At 39.2% G+C, this 20,633-nt stretch overlaps 2 protein-coding genes across 5 annotated transcripts; both read right to left on the bottom strand.

Annotated features, from left to right (window-relative positions):
- Positions 1 to 913: 913 nt before the first annotated feature.
- klhl3 (kelch-like family member 3) lies at positions 914 to 13,678 on the bottom strand. Of its 4 annotated transcripts, none has more exons than XR_013823595.1 (16): positions 13,378 to 13,660; positions 12,697 to 12,819; positions 11,489 to 11,595; positions 10,799 to 10,920; positions 9,119 to 9,281; positions 8,156 to 8,265; positions 7,659 to 7,775; positions 7,402 to 7,551; positions 5,572 to 5,689; positions 5,295 to 5,492; positions 4,632 to 4,733; positions 4,308 to 4,436; positions 4,053 to 4,193; positions 2,940 to 3,083; positions 2,763 to 2,871; positions 1,140 to 2,607 (listed from the first exon to the last, which is right to left on the bottom strand). XR_013823595.1 is itself a non-coding variant. In XM_079893539.1 (15 exons), the coding sequence occupies exons 1-15, from the start codon at positions 13,389 to 13,391 to the stop codon at positions 2,843 to 2,845; spliced, it is 1,767 nt and encodes a 588-aa protein (XP_079749665.1). In that variant the 5' UTR covers positions 13,392 to 13,678; the 3' UTR covers positions 914 to 2,842. The 4 variants fall into 4 exon arrangements, 2 of the variants coding, with proteins under 2 accessions (XP_079749665.1, XP_079749666.1); XR_013823596.1 differs by having other exon boundaries at positions 1,140 to 1,338; XM_079893539.1 differs by having other exon boundaries at positions 914 to 2,871; positions 13,378 to 13,678.
- Positions 13,679 to 13,884: 206 nt separating this feature from the next.
- On the bottom strand, positions 13,885 to 20,601 carry hnrnpa0a (heterogeneous nuclear ribonucleoprotein A0a; the record flags this gene model as incomplete). Its single annotated transcript, XM_079893424.1, has 4 exons — positions 13,885 to 14,060; positions 16,669 to 16,743; positions 16,854 to 16,972; positions 19,788 to 20,601. 2 exons carry the CDS (start codon positions 20,599 to 20,601, stop codon positions 16,917 to 16,919), a joined length of 870 nt encoding a protein of 289 aa, XP_079749550.1. The 3' UTR covers positions 13,885 to 14,060; positions 16,669 to 16,743; positions 16,854 to 16,916.
- Between the last annotated feature and the right edge of the window lie 32 nt (positions 20,602 to 20,633).

Here is a 20,633-nt window from a genome sequence, read left to right as displayed (position 1 = left end):
TTATTTAGCCCCGCCCACCGTTATCACTAACATTAAAAAAGCATGGATGAACGACGCTTCGTCCTAAATCAAATACTAGAATGCGAAAAACAGTAAGTTACACCAACAGAGTAGTAGTATGTCCGAATACACAGAATTCGAAACTCTGAAGTGTGCATTCGATCGAGGTGGAGCTACTTAACTGACACTGGTAGGTCACATGATAACGGGAACATGGTAAGTGTTAAATTCATACTGCACACATTCATACATAGTTTTTTAACGGTTGCGTAGTTCAAATTCAAATGTAGCATCTACAATACACTTCGGACGCACTGTGGGTCTCATTCAATAATAAATGAGTAGATTATTTTGTAATAATTCCGATAAAGGCAGTATAATTCACAATACGACTTGACTTTGTACTTAATCGCCCTAACGTTGGAGTATCCTAAATGAGGGGCCACGTCCAGTTAGTCATTTGCATAAAACACGCCCAACAAAGCATCTCGGTTTGTTGTGGATATGATGTTGATTCACAGCAGCGCCGTCTTTTATTTTTAAAGGGAAGGAAAGCGAGGCTGTGAGGGATATACTCTTTCTTATACTGTCTATGGATATACTAAACCGTGTTTTCAATGTCATCCGCTGTAAAATAAATAATAATAATTTAAAAACAGCTGTATAAAGCTCCTAGATTACTTATTTTCCACAGCTCATGTTGTTGTTTTTTTTGTCTACTTAAATTTCTCGAAATGTTTGCAGCGTTTCGTCAGCAGAACAATCCAAAAACAAAAATAACAGTTCAATCCACTTGCGCAATCCAAAGATGGCGCTGCTGTGAATAAGGTCTATTCCTGCAATACCGGATCGAGGCTTCACATTCACGACCGTATTTCTAATTCTAGGACCCTAGTTTTTATTTATTTTTTTTATGACAGCGCCACCTAACCAATTTTACTCCAACAGAGGAGACCAGCTGATATAATATAATTATAGCCTATTTGTGGCGACGGTAATGCAAACCCACCATGCTATCTCCGAGATCATTTTCACTTTCATCTTCTCTCATCCTGGCGATGCATGACTGACCGCTGCCCTCTAGTGGCAGTTTATAGACTTGCAGTCACAACACAGTAAAACCACATGGCCATCAAATTCTCTTAACAAAGCTTAATTTAATACATTTGTTTAGAAATACATTAACACCTGGTTCACAAACCACATTCGTGCATAATCCATTGTTGATGCACCACACTGGAATGTCATAGTTTGAGAGTTGTAGATCATGATGTTTAAAGTCATCAAATGCAATGGCAGCAGTTATACCAGGCATAGCACAAAATAAGCTCTGAACCACTGGGAACAACAAAAACATTATAAGCAATGTTTTAATGCATAGTATGACTTTCATATCAATATATATCCAAATTAAAAAAGTAGGTTGCTGTGAAAATCTGTGATGTGTGAGCTGGGAATGTGGGCAGTCAGTTTTGTTACTTCTCTATCATTACAAACAAAATTCATTTTCATTTTACAGTGATCAGTATTGTAATCAGTGAAGCATTATAAAGCCTGCAACTCAATAATGAGGAAAAAAACATTAGAAGACTTAATATTTTTAAAATAAAATAAAACAGTCTCCAAAAATGGCCAATTCTGTTGAATCACAGATCCAAAATCCCCAGTGAACCAGCAGCCCATGTCAGGGTAGAACAGGACAAATGGTGTCCTTTCAAAACTATTTGCTGTCTTGGTATTTACCTGCGATTGAAATAGAACTCTACTGAGTGCTGATTAAGTTGAACAGTGCAATTTTACCAAAAGAGACACCAAGCCACTGATATTTCAGTGACCGCATCTATATATAGAGTTATTATTATAAAAGAGTCTGTGTGTCCAACATGGACGATTGCACACCAAACTGCATAATGAAAAAAAAAAAAAGAAGCTTATGTACAAGTAACTAACATACAGTATAATCCATATGATTATGAATTACATTTGGCACATTAAGGTGCGGTCACGTTGTTCTGCCAACTTTCACGGGGAAAAATCCAGCCATTTCAATAGGAATCCACGCAATCTGGAATTTTATGAGGGCGAAAGATTTCTCCAAGCAGATTTTGTAACCGTGACCTGCCTGGTTTGAAAGTGTGTGAACTGTCCTTCATACATCCCTCAAGTATGTGATATTTTGCAGAAATGTGACCGCACCTTGACCCTGTGAGATTTATATGGTTTCTGTTTAGCAGTTTAACATCCTCAATACTATATGGCACGAAAGCAGCTGGTTAAAACAACTTATGGGCTTGTTCCCATATTACTTCTCATACAAACATAAAACATTAAGTAACCCTGTAACCAAAACAACAGAAGTCAGTGATATCCAGTCCTGATCCAGTTTAAAGGGTGTCATGAGCATTAGTGTTAGCCTGTAGAATCAGTGACATCTTATGCGAGTCTCATAGTTCAGAGCGTTGTAAGTCAGTAGTAAAGCAGGCAGAGAAGCCTCTATTGGCACATTCTTCACCTGCACATAGACTACAGCCAGATCCCCACTGCAGTCGGTCCGCACCGGGCGTATCCTGAGGTCGTCCCTTACACGCAGATTCAGTCCAGTCAGGCCTGTATAAACGAGGTCTCGTTAACCACGCGGTATGGGGCGACCATGTGACCTCTGTTAATAACAGAGCTAAATGGCACTTTCTGGAGACTGGAAGTGTGTGTGTGTGTGTGTGTGTGTGTGTGTGAGGCAGTCAGGCTTTGAGAGCTTCAAGCACCTGTCAACATCTGGATTGTGCCTTAAATCACCGTCTGTCCGTCACAGCTCAGTCCTCGGCCTGCCGCCCAGGACTTTTAGTCATAATGACTTGTCAATAACTGACACCCCTGAAATAGACAAGACAGCGGTTTAGTTTAGATTAGTTGTATATGGAGGTTGTGAGAGTGAAACAGACCTGCGTAGCTGCGGCCATTGCTCATGTTGGTGGGGATGAGACTCCATTTATCAGCAGCAGGGTCGTAGTATTCTACAGAGGAAAGGTTGCACGACCCGTCGTCTCCCCCGATCACGTACAGTAAACCGTTTATGGCACACACTCCTAGAGACAAACACACGCAACTCAGAACTGCAGGCCTTTCCTGCTCTTCCTTTTAAAAAAAACAATGATTTCAATGGTCTTGAAATGTTTTTTAACATTCACAACAGGAAAAATATAAAACCATTTTCTTCAGCCCTTATAAAACAATCGTTGACCCGAGATTTCGAAAGATTTCTGGTGTAGGAACCCAAATTTGAAAATGTGTCAAAACTACTAAAACTTATTAAATTTTAATTTTCGACTAAAACTCTTCATCAAAAGTGCACTTTTTTTCAACACATTTCAGCATATTTTCAGTTGTTAGTACAATACACAAAATCACAAAGTAACCTTTTCACTAAACAAAATAAATGTTTCATCTAAACGTTTTATTCACCATAACTGACTTTCATAATGTTCTTACTATCAAACTTTTATTACTTGAAACGTGATTTGAAACATGTTTCTTGCATTGTTTGCTATTGAATGAACTGAAAAGTACTAAATTGAAATATGATCATACAGTTAAACCAAATGTTCTCATATTACAATAATCTTGTGATTGGAGACAATGATAAAGTGGGCTGAAAATGTGTATAACTGTTATGAAAGCATGAGATCAGGTTTTGAAAGAATGACGATTTAGCCTTGTTCCCATATCTCACATTTTAGGAGTAAATTTTGTTGATAAGCATTAATATGAATGCACAAAATATTCACACTATAAACAGACAAATGTAAGTGGCATAACAAAATATCAAATTAACTACAGCCTTGTTAGAGAGTTGTTAAAGAAAAATATGATACTTTGAAATGTTTGAATATCATGTCCATGTAGCGTGTCAGTTTTTCCAACATTTCATATTTGTATATTCAAATAATTCTTTAAAACATCAATCTCATAACATTATTGTAATTTTACTGTGTAAATGCATTTTTGTGAGCTTCTGTGTAAATACGAGCCCTGCTGTCACTTTTCCGGTTACTCACCTGCGTTTCTTCGGCACATGTTCATGTCACACACCTGGCTCCAGGTGTTAGATGCAGGGTCATAAACCTCCACACTCTTCCTCACCAGAGGACCATCATGTCCACCTGCAGCATACAGCTGTCCATTGAGCACTCCAACACCTGTACACACAAACACAATCACATCACACCCAGTGAATACATAGAGATGCCAACTGTAAGAATTAATAGAAGTGAGCCCAATGTTTTTAAAATCATGTCCAAAGAGGAACTAACCAGCTCCACTGCGTCTAGTGCTCATGTCCGCCACATAGCACCACTTATTACTGACTGGGTTAAACTCCTCTACAGTACTCAAACACTGCCGAGACGCTCCATCATAACCTCCAACAGCATAAAGCTTTCCTGTACAATCATCAGACACATTGTGTGAAATGAACTATTACAGCCGCACAGTTTAAATATGTGACGACAACACCCTAAAGGTAAATGTTCTGACCTCAAATTCACTATTGCAAAATCATGCCACTTAAAACATTTTATTGTTGCATGCCTCAATATGAGAAGATTGCTCAACACACATGTACTCAAAATGCTCACCGTCAACTACGCCCACCCCAACACTGCTACGCCTGGTGTTCATGGGAGCCACAAACATCCATTCATTAGCCTTGGGGTTATACACCTCCACTGATGACAGACCTGCAGAGAGACAGAGATGCATTCATCAGCCATTCAAAGCGTCAGTGAAACAGGGATGCAAATGAGGCTGGTTGTGCATGTGCTGAGTCATGTTAACGACAACCGCCAAAATGTAAAAAAATATATAGTAAAAATAAATAAAAAAATACACTACCATTCAAAAGAAGTCTCTTATGCTCATCAAGGCTGCATTTATTTGATCAACAATACAGTAAAAATAGTCATATTGTAAAATAATACAATTTATTTAATTTCTATTTTAATATAAAGTAATTTACTTCTGTGATGACAAAGCTCCAGTCTCCCATGATCATTCGGAAATTATTCTAATATGCTAATTTGCTGTTCAAACACCAAAAACATTTATTTTTTTACTACTATCAATGTTGAAAACAGTTGTGCCACTTAATATGTATATATGGATAATATTTGAAATAGAAATATTTTGTATGGTTATAAATGCATTTTTCCTCCTTGCTGAATAAAATTATTTCTTTCTTTAAAAAAAACTAATACTAGTAGTGTATGAATAATCCTGAGATTGATTTTTCAAAGATATACCTGTACTCCCATCAAAGCCCCCGACAGCATACAGCAGATCCCCCAGGACAGCCGCTCCTAAAGTGCTGCGGCGCTCCTGCATGCTGGGGACGGAGCTCCACTGATCCTTCAGCCCATCATACACATCCACCGTCCGGACACGCAGAGAGCCGTTAAATCCCCCCACAGCATACACCTTACCGGCCATATACACCACACCTAAATGAGGCACACAGACAGAGAGTGAGACCCAGAGAAGAGCACACATCGAGAGATGAGGAGCAGAACAGAGAGCAACCTGCTCGACAGCGTCTGGAGGGTAAGTCAGCCACCTGGTACCAGCGGTCCTCTTGAAAGTCATAGCACTCCACACTGCGGATGGCTTTAGGTGCCTGACCCCCTACGACCATCATCACCTGCGAGATTCACAACAAAAATCAATCCATCTACCTCACTATCTTCACAAGAAAGTCACATTCATCAAGGGCTTCAGACTGTGACTGAAATTTTAAAAAATGAATCAAAAATAAAAATGTAAAATGTAGTCTTATCTCTTAATCAACACAAAGTGAAATTTAGTGATGACTTTCATGATGACTTTATCGATTGGCTCTTTTATTTAGAAAGCGGGACCTATTCTGTCATATTGTGTGTTGCACTTTTTTCTCATTCATTGTAATTACGAGTGCAGCATCTTATAATATATACCGTCTTTAACAGAACAGCCTGAGCTTGCTTGTGGTTAGCAGAGATAATAAAGAACTAAGTACATCCAAACTTGCCTGGTAAAAATGTAGTAGCCAAATTTGCTGGTGAGTTCATTTCAAACCCTGAATGTGACGTTAGTTCAGTACACAAACTAGTGTTCATTTCATTAACTAAATCTATGATGAAAAATCTTCATCGACAACTTTTTTTCCATGAATAAGATGATGACAAGACAACACCAATGTCATCAAACAAAAACTGTGACTATATCAACATGGAATATCGTTGAACAAAAAGATGAGACTAAAAAAAAAAACCTTCCCAAACTCTCTATTTGTTTTAGCCGATAAAAAAAGGAGACAAAATATTACAGACTGTTTTCAACAAGCCCCTACAAAAAGAAAAAAATTGGAATTACTAATAGAAATTTCACCGTTTTCATTTTTTTGAAGTGTCTTGTTTTACCAGTTTTCATAATGTAGAGAGAATGTTAATTTATATGATAAACAGCCTATAATAAAATTACAAAAATAGATGAGGTAAAATAAACCATGTGTATGAGTTGAAAATCTCTTGATGCTTATATATAGGTTAAAGTGCAATAATTCTAATTAAACGTAAAAATAAATTCCTTTAAATGACAACAATCTGTGATTATAGTTGAGCAAAATAATTGTGATTATCAATTTAACCATTATGCAGTGTGACGAAAATGTGACTAAATGACTAAAACTTAACTAAAATTCCAAGGCATTTAGTCGACTAAAACTTGACTTAACAAAAACAGGACAAGGTTATTAAATATGATGATAACTAAAAGGTACATTTGACACAGGACTAAGACTAAATTTAAAAATAGCTGATAATATTTAAACCAATACAAACCATGACTCGAACTGGTTATTTTCAACGAGTCTGCCAAAGGAAAGTCAGTTCACTCTGTGTCCATATTTGCAACAACTCCGAACAGCTATTTCCATCAACTCCTATCAACTTGAATGGTGATATGCTTAAATATGGAAAAACTGCTAGCCAAACTCACATTTAAATAAATTATTTCAAATCAGCAATACAATTTGACAATATACTGTCCCTCATATAGCATTAAAAAATGTATTTTCCATACTAGACCAGCCAATGCTCATGTGCAGTCATAAGAGGAAATTCTCAGGACACTGACTGTTTCATGATGACTTTACCGATTGGCTCTTTTATTTAGAAAGCGGGACCTATTCTGTCATATTATGTGTTGCACTTTTTTCTCATTCATTGTAATTACGAGTGCAGCATCTTATAATATATACAGTCTTTAACAGAACAACCTGAGCTTGCTTGTGGTTAGCAGAGATAATAAAGAACTAAGTACATCCAAACTTGCCTGGTACTGTATGTTTGAAGTGAATCTGCAATATATTAATACCTTGGGCAGACTGACTGGTGTGCGCGGTCTGGTTCTGTCAGTCTTTATAAGGTGCCGCTGGTCTGCAGGTAAAAGGTGGTACTTCATCGCCTCAATGAGAAAGTCCTTACAAGTGTTGTTGTTTTTTATTAAGGGTTCCTCCTCTACAATCTGTACAAGTACACATTTAAATCCTAAAAATAATGCTTAAAGAAAACCAGAAATGCAATAGCAACAAATATAGAGAGCTCGCTATGAAAAACTGTGAGCAGTCATACCTGAACCAGGTAATCTCTGGATAGCAAGGGCAGTCGAACATGTTCCATGAGCTTAGGCATGTGCTCCAAACGGGCCTCTTTATCGTGCTTTATCCAGGCGATCATGGCCTCAAAAACCTGGGGGTGTAACAGACCAGAATAAAGTGAACTATATGTTTCTCTGCATATTGTATGATTGCAACTCACAGCGGTGACACTGAGGCATCTGACAGATGACAGCTGCCATCAAGTGGGTGTGTGTGAGCGCAGACTGGAGACGCAAGTTACTCGTAAGCAGAGAGCAGCTAATGCAGTGTGAATGACAGATGGCTCGTCGTCCCTTTCAGCGTCACACACACCAGCATACGTGTAAAAACCGACCATCAACTGTCTGCTGTCTACAAATCATGCACAGCTGAGCTAAAAACAGGCTCTGTGATGTGACGAGAAGCACAATATGCAGGTGACAACAGTTAGAAAAGACAACAACAAGGTAAATGAGCTGGGTAATGCGTTACCTTCTCTTCAGTGGACACAGTCAGTTTGTCACTGGAGATCAGACTGCACACCTGCTGCAAGGAGAGGGCCATGAACTCCTCACCGACCATGACATCTGTGAAGTGCTGCTCTGTTTGAAACAAGCAAACATGTTTATTGCTAATTAACATGCTAATTTTTTTGTACATTTGGAGTGCTGTCAATACCGAGAACAACGACAAAAATCGGTGTTGCCTATACCGTGTTATCCTCTTTTTAAAATTTGCACCCTGTTGACTTCAATGGGGCAAGTTTTAAACCTGCTTTTAGCCTCTTAACATCCTTGATGTGTCATTACAAGTGCACAGTTCATGTGAGTGATTCCTTCGGAGTGAACGCGGGTCAATCTGACTGCAGTAGATGTGAAAGATATGAATAAAAATGATATTTATTTAGCCAGCGCTCATACCTGTATTTACATCCTGTTTTCGGTCAAAGTCCATAGTAATCGATTGTCGAGTTCACGCGCATTGGTTTAGTACCTATGATCATGCACGTGAACTCGACAATCGATTACTATGGACTTCGACCGAAAACAGGATGTAAATACAGGTATGTGCGCTGGCTGAATAAACATGATTTTTATTCATATCTTTCACATCTACTGCAGTCAGATTGACCCGCGTTCACTCCGAAGGAATCACTCATATGACCTGTGCACTTGTAATGACACATCAAGGATGTTAAGAGGCTAAAAGCAGGTTTAAAACTTGCCCCATTGAAGTCAACAGGGTGCAAATTTTAAAAAGAGGATAACACGGTGTAGGCAACACCGATTTTTGTCATTGTTCTCTGTATTGACAGCACTCCAAATGTACAAAAAAATGAGCTCAATGTTAAAATTGACCGGAGTTCTCCTTTAACGTAAAAGTACATATTGGTGGGTTGCTTAATCGACCAGCTGTTAGCCATCCCACAATGACTCAAGAAAGAAGAGAGCTCACCGGCATAAGCGTGGGCCTGGTTGAGCAGTCCTGTGCAGGCGTGAAGGTCAGCGAATGCTCGGATGCCCAGGCAGTTGGTGGGATGGAGCTGCGTCTGCAGGAAGTCACAGCAAAGCTGTCGAACATCCATCAACTGCAGCAGGCTGGCAGCTGGGAGTAACACCTGAACACAGCAGGAATAACATAAAGAGATGAAAACACATCACACACACTATACATGAGGTGACCAGCCAGCCTGTGAACCAGATTCATGATGACTAACCAGTATAGGTCTAGGGGAAGGTAATATCATCACGGACCCCTCTCAACCAGGCCACAGTGTGTTTGCACTTATCCCCTCAACTACTATCTACCTGTTTTTATTCTTTGGTGTTTATACTACCCATGCATTGGGCAATAATAACTCTGATGTACGTACATATTTATATGTACTAACTCAAGAAATATTGGTATTAACTCAAGAAATCTACACAGATAAAGTAAGAAATCATTCTAATATACTGATCTGCTGCTCAAGAAACATTTCTTATTCTTATCAATGTTGAAATCAGTTGTGCTGCTTAATAATTTTGTGGAAACTTTGATTAAAAAAAATGTTTTATTAAAAACAACATTTATTAAAATCTATTGTAACATTATGTCTTTACTATCACTTTTGATCAATTTAATGCATCATTGCTGAAAAAAAAAAAAAATTAGCTTTAAAAAATCAAATGACAGTAGTGTACATACCTAAATAGAGACACACTAATACCTATAGTTTGTATCTGAACCATTATCTCTCTCTCTCTTTCCAGTAACGATTCATTAAGTAAACAACAGCTATTAAAATGGATTACATTTTACTTAATATTTATATTGGTCAAAAATGTATTCTAACAGAGATTTAATTATTAGTAATTGCAAAAGAGTTTAAGCTAGTGTCTCCACATCTAATTATATACTGAATGAATTATATGAATTAAAATGGTGGTGAACAATGAAAATAAATGTATCTAACAGAGCATCAGCTATTTAACAAAAGCAACGGCCACAGGGAAGAACAATGTGCAGATGCTCTTTTCTAATTCAATGGCCACTTTCTTCCTAGAAATTTAAAATATGGTGAAGCACTGCACTGAATGACATTGTTAAAATCTCAATGGACCAACCGAGCCATAAACAGCCGCTACCCCCACTGGAGCATCTGCCCATCCTCTCCAAAAACTAGGCCACTTCACACTGCTCCAGCACAACTGGCATGAAGCTTCTCAAGGTGATGATACACAGGGCAACTTTTTGAGCAATTTTGCTAGGCAATCTTGCCGGTCGATTGTTTCTTGGGCACTTTCCCATTGAAAATGGGCAATACATTTCTATCTGGATAATTTAGATCGGTCGTGGGCCCTGTGTCTCATCACCTTAAGATCATCTGCTGTATACTGTACATCTAAACAAAAGGCCCAGACACAAACAACATAATATACTGGGACAATAGACCTCCAAGACAAAGGGCAAAGTGCACACCACAGAAAACTTCCTCTCCCTCTCTGCTCATTTCCTCTGCTAATAATGAGAGGAAATGCCCTGCCTCTCAGCACTCACAACAGAGCCACAAGCACTAGAGAGCCAGAGGCAGAGAGTGAAATCAGCCTTTACACAAAGAGCTACAGTACAGTACATTCATGTGCCTTGACTTACCTGAACGTTATCCTCAGACACTTCGATCTCAGCGGTGTAAATATAATCCACCAGCTTCAAGAGCGTCTGTCCATCAACATCCCTGATCTCGACATGGTGAGCCTTGCTTTCACTCATGTCACCTGGACACATCAATCACAATACAGAATCAGAGAGCATGAGCATTACACATACAGATCCAGCAAACTCTCAATCAAAAATCTAAAAAAAAAATAACTGTTGAAAATGAGACTTAAATAAGCCAAAATGAACATCATAATGTTTTTATGCAGAATGTTTTTATGTTTTTAAGCAGGGACACTTTATATAACCTAATGTCACTCATATAGCTTCAAATACCTTGTAAACAATTAAGGGTTAGTTCACCCAAAAATTTAAATGATCTTCCTTTATTCACCCTCAATGTTATTCCAAACCTGTATGACTTTCTTTTGTCTGTGGAACATAAAAGACATCAATGGGCATCAAAACTTTTGGTTACCAACATTCTTCAAAGTATCTTTTGTGTTTTCCAGTTTTGAAATGACATGAGGGTGAGTAAACGATGACAGAACTTTCTTTTTTTTATTATTCCTAAATCATAATCATAGATCCTACATTGCTAAGTATTAGAGAACATCAGTGTGCAGCGTGGGACATGTTGCTCCCATCAATGTAAGAAAAGCATTAGGATGTGTATATGTAGAGTACCTGTGAACATGGCGCAGAAGTAAGGACTGCAGGACGCTAACACTACTCTGTGTGCTGGTACCTCCACTTCACCCGCCACCAGCAGAACGTCACAAAGCATCCTCCTACTGTGATTAAAAAGAAAATAAAATAAAACTGTGGATCTGGACCAGGGCTGTTTCTGCCAAATATATCATAAGCCTACATAGGTTGTAGAAACCATTGGCACCAATGGTCTTTGTGATCTACTTAGACTCACGATAGAGATGTATTGTGGACATGCAACATACGCAATCGATAACTAACTCTTAGTCAGATTTAGCACTTTTCACAATACAAAATGTTTTAAAGCAGTGTTACAGAATATGTTAATGTAATAATATTTTCATATCGTCATGCCTCATAGTCACATTTAGCAGATTAGAGCTGGGCGATAATATAGTTTATATTTTGCGACGATACAAGCAATGAAGCAGTTGAAATATGCCATATAGTAGGCATACGTGTGTATACTGTAAGCCTATGTATGAGGATAAAGTTGGGTATACTTGTAGCCTATATCAAACTTTATAGAAAAAGGTGGGTGATAATATAGGATAATATAGTTACATTTTGTGACAATAACTTCAAGACCATAACCAAATTTTGGATTTTGTGAGGAACCAAACTTGATGTTTAAGAATACATCCATACAAGTTAAAGGGTTAGTTCACCTAAAAATTATCCCATAATTTACTCACCATCAAGCCATCCTATGTCTGTGTGTATATGACTTTCTTCTTTCAGCCAAACACAATCAGAGTTATATTAAAAAAATGTCCTGGCTCTTTCGAGCTTCATAATGGTACCCTAGATTTTGAAGTCCAAAAAAGCACATCCATCCTTCATAAAAGTAATCCATACAGCTCCACTGTGTAAATAAAGGTGGTGCGTTTTTGTAAGAAAAATATCCATATTTCTAACTTTATAAACTAGAATCACTGGCTTCAGGTAACGAGTCTAGTTCCGGCAGAAGAGTTTGGAAGCCGGGATATTTTTTTATACGACTCCAATTGTGTTTGGCTGAGAGAAGAAAGTCATATACAACTATGATGGTTTGAGGGTGAGTAAATTATGGGATAATTTTATTTTTTGGGTGAACTAACCCTTTAACCTCTGATTGAAAATCTCTCCATCAATGACTGTGTTGGTTAGCTGAATAACAAGAGGTGCTGAGTAGGTTTACCAACCTTCTCAAGTCATTCATTAGACGAAAGGCTTTCCTCATGTGTGTGTGGCTGATGGTGTGCAACCCTGGGTCTTTGGCATCCTCCTGCGAATCCAAACTAGGCAGAGGACAAGGGACTCCATATCTAATAAATGAAACAAAAATATCTCTGCAACTAATATATTTAATTACACTAATGTTCTACCACCATTAAACTCTAAAATAACGGATCATTTGCTCTTAACACAAACTAACTTTTACTATTTTCGTATGACAGCTTCACTGCACCTACCATTTTGATGATACGGGATGATAAAAGATATTGACCACATCAGTGCATCGATAATCAAGTTACCGCACGAGACGATTAGCACGAGATTACTAGTTTGAATGTCTCGTCAACTGCTAGCACAGCAATATTTCACACGTTTACGAATATGTTTCATTCAATTCTCATATTAAACTTAAACGTGAAGTATCATGTTAAAATGTTCGCTGCTGAATTCGATGTTAAGTGAATGCACAACATACCGCTAGCAATTTAGCTGCTACAAATAGTGGTAACAGCAAAATAAAACGCGTTCCCCAGTTCGTTTCACGGTACAAATAACAACTTTGTCGGTTACAAATCACGTCGGTTTCCTCTTTACCAAAAACATTTAATTAAATACATCTCTTTTTGGCCGTTACAACACACACTTACCCTTCACAGTCCATATCTGAGCAGTTTCGCGCTAGGCAGTTGGCTAAAGTTAGCTTGCTACATTATTTTCGTGCATGTTTTGTAAGTCTCGGGTATTTTTTAATTTACGTTAACGGTAGCTTAAAGCCTCAAGTCGAGTGCTGAATGTCTTCAGTCTGTTTCGTGGTCAGTGCAGTCCCTCATGAGATGGCCGTGGTTGTTTATCTGACTGGATAGCAGCTCACAGCTAACGCTGGGCTCTTTGACTTTACACCCGAGAACGTCGTAATGGTCCTCCATCATCAGCGCGTTGCCTGGCAACAATGATACAATCTCTCCAGTCTCCAGTCACTCTTGATTGCACTGCACTAACATGCATTTGTGCTTATCAGCTATATAGAAGTTAATCATTCATACGCTAAGAGTTTAAAGCTAGGTAACGGTTTCTCATTGCTTAGCTTATTTCCATATACATAAATATATAAAAAACACTTTTATTCAAACCTTAATAACAGACACAAAAGTTATCCAGTTAATTTTTTTTATTGAATTCATATCAGACATTCAATGCCAGGTTCATTCCTGCTCATATGCACATGTACAATGTTTCCAATCACTGTTTTCATTTGATTCAACAGCAGTCAAAGGATCAGATGAAGCCGCCCTCCAGGTACTATTATCATGGCATCATCTTGGCACCAGGCCTGTAAAGACAACAAGACAAGACATTTCTAAGTTAAGAGAGCATAACGGATTTAAACACACAAGAGATAAGGGGGGAAATGCACTACATCAAAGTAGAAACTGTTTATCTGTTAACATCAAGTGCCCCATTATGCCTTTTTTTTTAAGATGTTACCTTTCATGTAATAATTCGTTACATTTATATAGCGCTTTTCTCTGCACTCAAAGCGCTTCACATGGAAGGGAGAACCACCAATGTGCAGCATCCACCTGGATGCCATATTGTGCCAGAACGCCCACCCCACACCAGCTTACTGGTGTAGAGACCGAGTGATGAAGCCAATCAGTATCCACATTTTTCCTGAGCTAACGATGAGCGCCGTCATGATGGATTCTAACTTCCGTTTGGATGGATTCTGTTCCGTTCTCCATAGGACCCCATTATTTAAAAGGAGTATTAAGAGCGACTGAATTAAACTTTTTGATTACTAAAAATGTAAATGATCACAGGGTTAAACTGTGCTGTTGTTGACTGCCACAACAACGCAATAAAAGTGAGAAATTCCTGGAAAGTACACGTTTTGAGCACCAGCAAATCTGAAAAGAATGTCTGTATACGGCGTCATACGCTTTGCATTTTAAGCCAAAGACTGACAAGAGAAAACGAGCATGGCTTGCAGTGCTTAAGTTAAAATACTCCCCATAAAATGTGCGCTCTTATTTTGAGGACAAAATCCCCCTCGAACTTCACCTCGAGAGGGCGCTGCATGTGGGATACGAGTTCGTGCTGCTTCATGTTCTCTACGCACTGATTAAACTTTGACATGTGAGGCACTGTAAAGTGATGGTACTATGGAGCCATGTGACTTTTTTAAAACCATTTTCACAAGTTTAACATTATGAAAATTGTTTGCATAACGTTTCATCAGCTCGGAAAATATGCTAATTTGACTAGAAGCACTGTAGACTGGAAATGCAAAGGAAAATTCTGCTATGAGTCGGGCGAGACTATGGCGTTCAGGAAAAAGGTGGATATATGGGGATGATTAGGCGACCATGATGATGTAGAGGCCAATAGGCAAATCTGACCAGGAAACCAGGGTTAAACCCATACACTTTTTCGAAGGACATCCTGAGATTTAACGTCTCATCCGATAGATGGTGCTCTTTGACAGTTTAGTGTCCCCATCACTATCCTGGGGCGTTAAGACTCACAGACCAAAGGGTGAGCACCCCCTGCTGGCCTCACTAACACCTCATCCAGCAGCAACCTAGTTTTCCCAGGAGGTTTCCCATCCAGGTACAACCAGTCTTGGGCTACAGGGTGATATGGCTGCTGTAGTGCGTTATATAGCGGTTTGTGAATGTAAAAGGGCTGCTAAGTCAACGATAAATGGAGTTATTGTCTCTGCCTGAAACGAGCCATCAGTAATTCCAGTCTTCCTGCATAAACCTACGTAGGTTTGTAACAAATTTGCATAATGCCAGCCTATGGTCTTCATTGGCTGCCCGCAAACAATGTCTACTTTGACCCTCAAACACTGTAGTTGTAGCTGAGGCCTGGAAGAGCTTGCGTCGTTGACATGTCGAGAAGATGCTGTTTTCAACGCTGCAAAATCAAATCTTCCAAATGATGAGGACTGTTGGTAAAACCAACAAGGCAACAACATTATTATTGTTCGTTAGGGGTGTTCAATTTCGGGTTTTTCGGAGTCAACTCCGATTCCCACATTGCTCTTGGAATCAACTTCATTTGCTTGAAGTCAAAACAGAGTCTGTAATAAGAATACAAGATTGCCATCATTACACACTAAACGTAGGCTATTTTTTCCCATGACACAAAGCCTAAAACTACCTTTATGAAAACACACTTTTAGCGTGACTGGCCAAATTAGCCCAGTTTAGAGACGACATTACCTTGAAATTATGTCACCATCATTTCCTAGTTGCTGCCTTGGTTACATTAATGAGAGAAGGTACTGTATTCCTTACCGAATTCATCTAAACGGTTGGTTGAAGGTGATAAGCGCATTATCTCTTATAGTGCAAAAAAGCTGCTTGGACAGGACCGTTCAAGATACTAAAAATAATATCTAGTCTAAATGCATACAATAAATGTGCACTGAGTATTCTTGTTGGCAGTTTTTTTTTATTAGTTTAATGATTATCATTATTTAATGATTACCACAAAGCTGGCACGCAGGCATGTATATAATTACAATGTAATTGGCTGTTATTTTATTGTAAATAAGCTACATGTAGGATAAAACTATGTGACAGAACACACAAGCGATTTCAGACACAGCAATGGAGTCGAAACAGAAGACTCTCAGAAAGGAGGGGTTAAGAGACTGAAAGACACTGTGAGAAAAGAGGTGATGTTGCAGTGTATATCATGACCAAATTAAAGTGTTTTTTGGATTCATGTAAACGTACTGTAGGAGATCTCCAAAACGGCATAATAGGGGCACTTAAAGAAAACAATCTCACTGAAAAGCCCCACAAAAAGATGTTTGACAAATCACAGAAAATTCAAAAGGAGTATGTAATCTGAATACATTTTGAAGAAGTTTGATCTCAAAAGTAAAATCACTGAAACTTACAAAGCAATATATTACAAAATCTTACCAAAGGCATCTTGCCTAGGCATAGGCATCTTCCACAGGAATCTAGCATATGCGTTCATAAGCAAACTCTGCTAGACTGCAAAAAGAAGAGGGGGAAAACGGAATTGTAAACATAATTGGTATGACCATATATATATGCATATATACATATATATAAATAAAAGATACATTTTAAAACTTGCTCACCAAACTGACTGGAGTTCTTCCTTTTTTCCAAGCAACTGGATTGACAGCCACAGAAGAGGTTCATCAAGCGGCCGCACTTGGAAGTGAGATTTTATTTAAATCCTTCCATTGCATACCCTCTGTGGGAAAAAAAGACAGATGCAAATGCATGTAAGTGTCAAGTCAACAAACGGTGTCCTGAAACACGTCTGTCTACTGTCAAACTATGACACAACCCCATCAGATTTACACACTGTCTTTAAGGAGGGTCTATGTAGGAGCTGTGCTTTAAGAATGAGAGTAGCAGATCTCACTTTTAAAAAAAAGCCAATGCCAAGAAGTTTTACTGTTGAATCGTCACTAGTCTCACTGAATTATCAATAATATCCACTGTCCTCTTTAAGAGTCCCAGAAATGTAGGACAAAACACGAGCAAAACACCGAGATGAGGAGGGGAGGGGGATTGATAAGATGTAAAGTAAATAACTGAAAGCACAAACCTTGCTTAATAAATGCTGATCTCCTTTGCATTTGATGTCATTAATATCTGGAACTAATGCATCAAGTATACAGGAACTATAAGCTCCATTCTCCGGTTTGACCTTAAACTGGAAATCGGCTAAAATATTGGATTAACACATAACTACATAGACCACAATCACCACAGCGTCACACACATTGAACTACAGAGTATGTTCTAATTGCCACTTTTCCTCTGTTACATGATCACCGCAAGTTAACGCTATTCACAGCTAGTATTTAGGAAATGCTGAAATTTTGCATGCACGCTTTACTTTAACGACTCACAAATACCTGATTTTCTTCCAGGTGGATCCGAAGTATGTTAAAGACACACCTGATGTAATGTCTTGTGTATAAAGTATTTCTACAAACCTGGAAACCTGGTGCGATTATCCTATGGATTTTCAGCTGGGTTTCTACATCTCTGGAGTACCCCTGGAGAATCCAATGACGTAGTAGTGGACACAGCTAAGGTATAGATCCATCTTATTTGATCACTAAAAGTATTGGAACAAAGCTCTAAACATATTTTAAGAATAAAGACAACATAAGGCTGGGAAAATATTCACATCCCCACATGTCTGATGCAAAGAAATGTAATATTGAGCACTAGAGCCAATGGGTGCGCCTCCAATTTTAGTCTTACCTAGTTGGAAAGACAAATCACTAAACGGGCCTCATATACGTCAAAACCACCCAATAAATCTCAGCTCGTCAAGAACCATAATGGCTACGGAGTAATGGTTTTTATTAACAGAAGTACATACAGTTCAGTTGTATCTGAAATAAACAATATTCAATAGGTTATTCCGTTGAAGCAGTAATACAATGAGACAAGAACATTAAAGTCCTTTACTAAATGATTAAACTGTAGAAAAACAACTCAAATCGGTCTTCAGAGTCCCGTCAGAAAGGTTCACTGTAACACCAATGACAATATTTTCAGTTTGCTTGAACTATTTAACAAAAGACACTAATTGGGAGAGACACGTTAGTCACTATATTAACGAATATTGAGGGGTTTTTAGGTAGGCCTGAACATTTGAAACTAGTCCATTTAACTTTGTTGTTACTGAAACGCCACAGAAGTTTGTTTATTCCAACACGTTTCTTATGTTAGGACGAACAACTTCTAGTTGCCATCGAGCCTAATTAAATCAAATTAAATCTTTAATTGGTTGGCAACAGACTCCACAGCGAGTCCTTCAAGTGCATTAGTGAACGTCCACTTTTTCAGTGGCCATATTTCCAGAAATACAGCCCACCCCCCCACCCCAATTTTAAGAAGTCTTCATTTAAATGTTATTAACCATGAGCCAAATCAACCAGCTACAAGGCAAATCATATTGTTGTAAACTTTGAAGTAAAAAAGTATTTGAAAAATCAGACAAAAGGTACAAGACAGTGTATTTAACTGCTATAATGAGTGGGAAAAAATGCAATCCCACAAAACATTGCAAATGAAAAAAGTGACCTAAAACTATTGATTTAAAGTTGAGTGTATACAGAAACAATATTTGTATATACACACAATATTTAAGTAGTTGGGAGCGACTATTAAGTCATTTGTGCTAGTGTTTTTACTATTATTTTACTAGCACAATTTGCTTGTTTCAATTCGTTTTTTTTACAGAATCATGGTTATTGTGGGTTTATCACTAGGAATTCCAAAAAATAAAAAATAAAAAATTGATTAGCATTTTACGTCGAGTTGCACTCTATAGATCACGTGATATGCAGATAATGCCTGTTGCCAACCAATGAAATATTTAATCCTCTACAGGGGTTCACTGCGATTGACTCTACATTTAAACCAGATTTATATAAGTCTTGAATTGAAGAAAACAAAGACACAATAAAGATACAATACATATACTAAAAGGAGAAAAACATGCCAACACTAACAAGCAAAAATACTAATGTTAACTTAATCCCAATGCACCAAAAAAAAAACAAAAAAAACGTGTGAGAAACAGTTTCGCAAACAGGTAGCCTGCCACCACTGGCCAGTCTTATAATAAGTAGAGATCCAGAGTAGTAGTCCTATGTCTTGCTGAAAAAAAAACTCCCTAGTATTTCAGGGAAGAGAGCAAAAGGATGTGTAGTAGTAGTTGTAACAGCTGTAAGATGTTGAGCAAAGTCGGATAGGTGAGCCCTACCTATGATTTGCTAGGCTGGATAAGTTGTGACCTCCTGAATGGAGCTTGAGTGATTCAGTCAATGCCACGCCATATTAAGGTGGCTAAATCTGGCTACTTAGCTGAAGATAATGTGTGGTCAAAACTGTGATGTGGGCTGGGGAAGGAGCTGCTCTTAATATGAGACCTAATAAACGCTCCTAATACGAGCCTCCGTAACCCCCCCTGCCGTAACCACCACCACCACCACCACCACCTCGGGAGTAAGGAGCGTTGCTTCTGCCCGAGTAATTACCTTTCATTGGGCCATAGCCAGAGGACTGCTGGCCATAGCCGCTGCCAAAGTCACTGTAGCCGTTACCACCGCCGTAGCCCTCCATTTGGTCCCCGTAGCCTCCCCCATACCCGCCACCGTATCCGCCTCCATAGCCGTCATTGCCCCCGTAGCCGCCGCCGCCATAGTTGCCGTATCCTCCGCCGCGCCCGCCGTAGCCGTTCTGCGGTCTGCCCATCCCCCGTCCACCTCCTCGGCCTCCGCGGCCACCGCGACTACCAGCAGCCTGCATCTCCTGCTTGGTCAGGGCTTTCTTCACCTCCACTTTATGCCCGTTAATAATGTGATACTTGAGCACCACGGCTTTATCGGCCGAGTCGTTGTCCTCAAAATACACAAAGCCGAAGCCGCGCTTCTTGCCGGTCTCTTTGTCTGTGATCACCTCCGCCTTCTCCACCGCGCCGAACTGGGAGAAGCAGTCGCGGAGGTGATCCTCCTCGATATCGTCTTTAAGACCGCCGATGAATATCTTCTTCACTTTCGCGAGAGCCTCGGGCTTGCCCGCATCTTCCCGCGCAACGGCCCTCTTCAGCTCGACGTTGTTGCCGTCCAGAACATGAGGTCGGGCCGCCATGGCCGCGTCTGCCTCCTCCGGGCTCGAGTAGGTCACGAAACCGAAGCAACGCGAGCGCTTCAGCTGCTGGTTCTGCACCACCACGCAGTCCGTGAGCTTCCCGTACTGCTCAAAATGCTCTCGCAGCCCATCGTCGGTGGTTTGGACGTTGAGGCCGCCGACAAAGAGCTTGCAAAGTTGATTTTCCATTTGAGCCGTCATCTTCGTAATCTAATCTCTTCTGAGTTGATGTA

The sequence above is a fragment of the Squalius cephalus genome (genome assembly GCF_949319135.1).
Source record: "Squalius cephalus genome assembly, chromosome: 14".
NCBI lineage: Eukaryota > Metazoa > Chordata > Actinopteri > Cypriniformes > Leuciscidae > Squalius > Squalius cephalus.
Note: the sequence above shows the minus strand (reverse complement) of the source record. Positions and strands in the feature narration are given on the sequence as shown.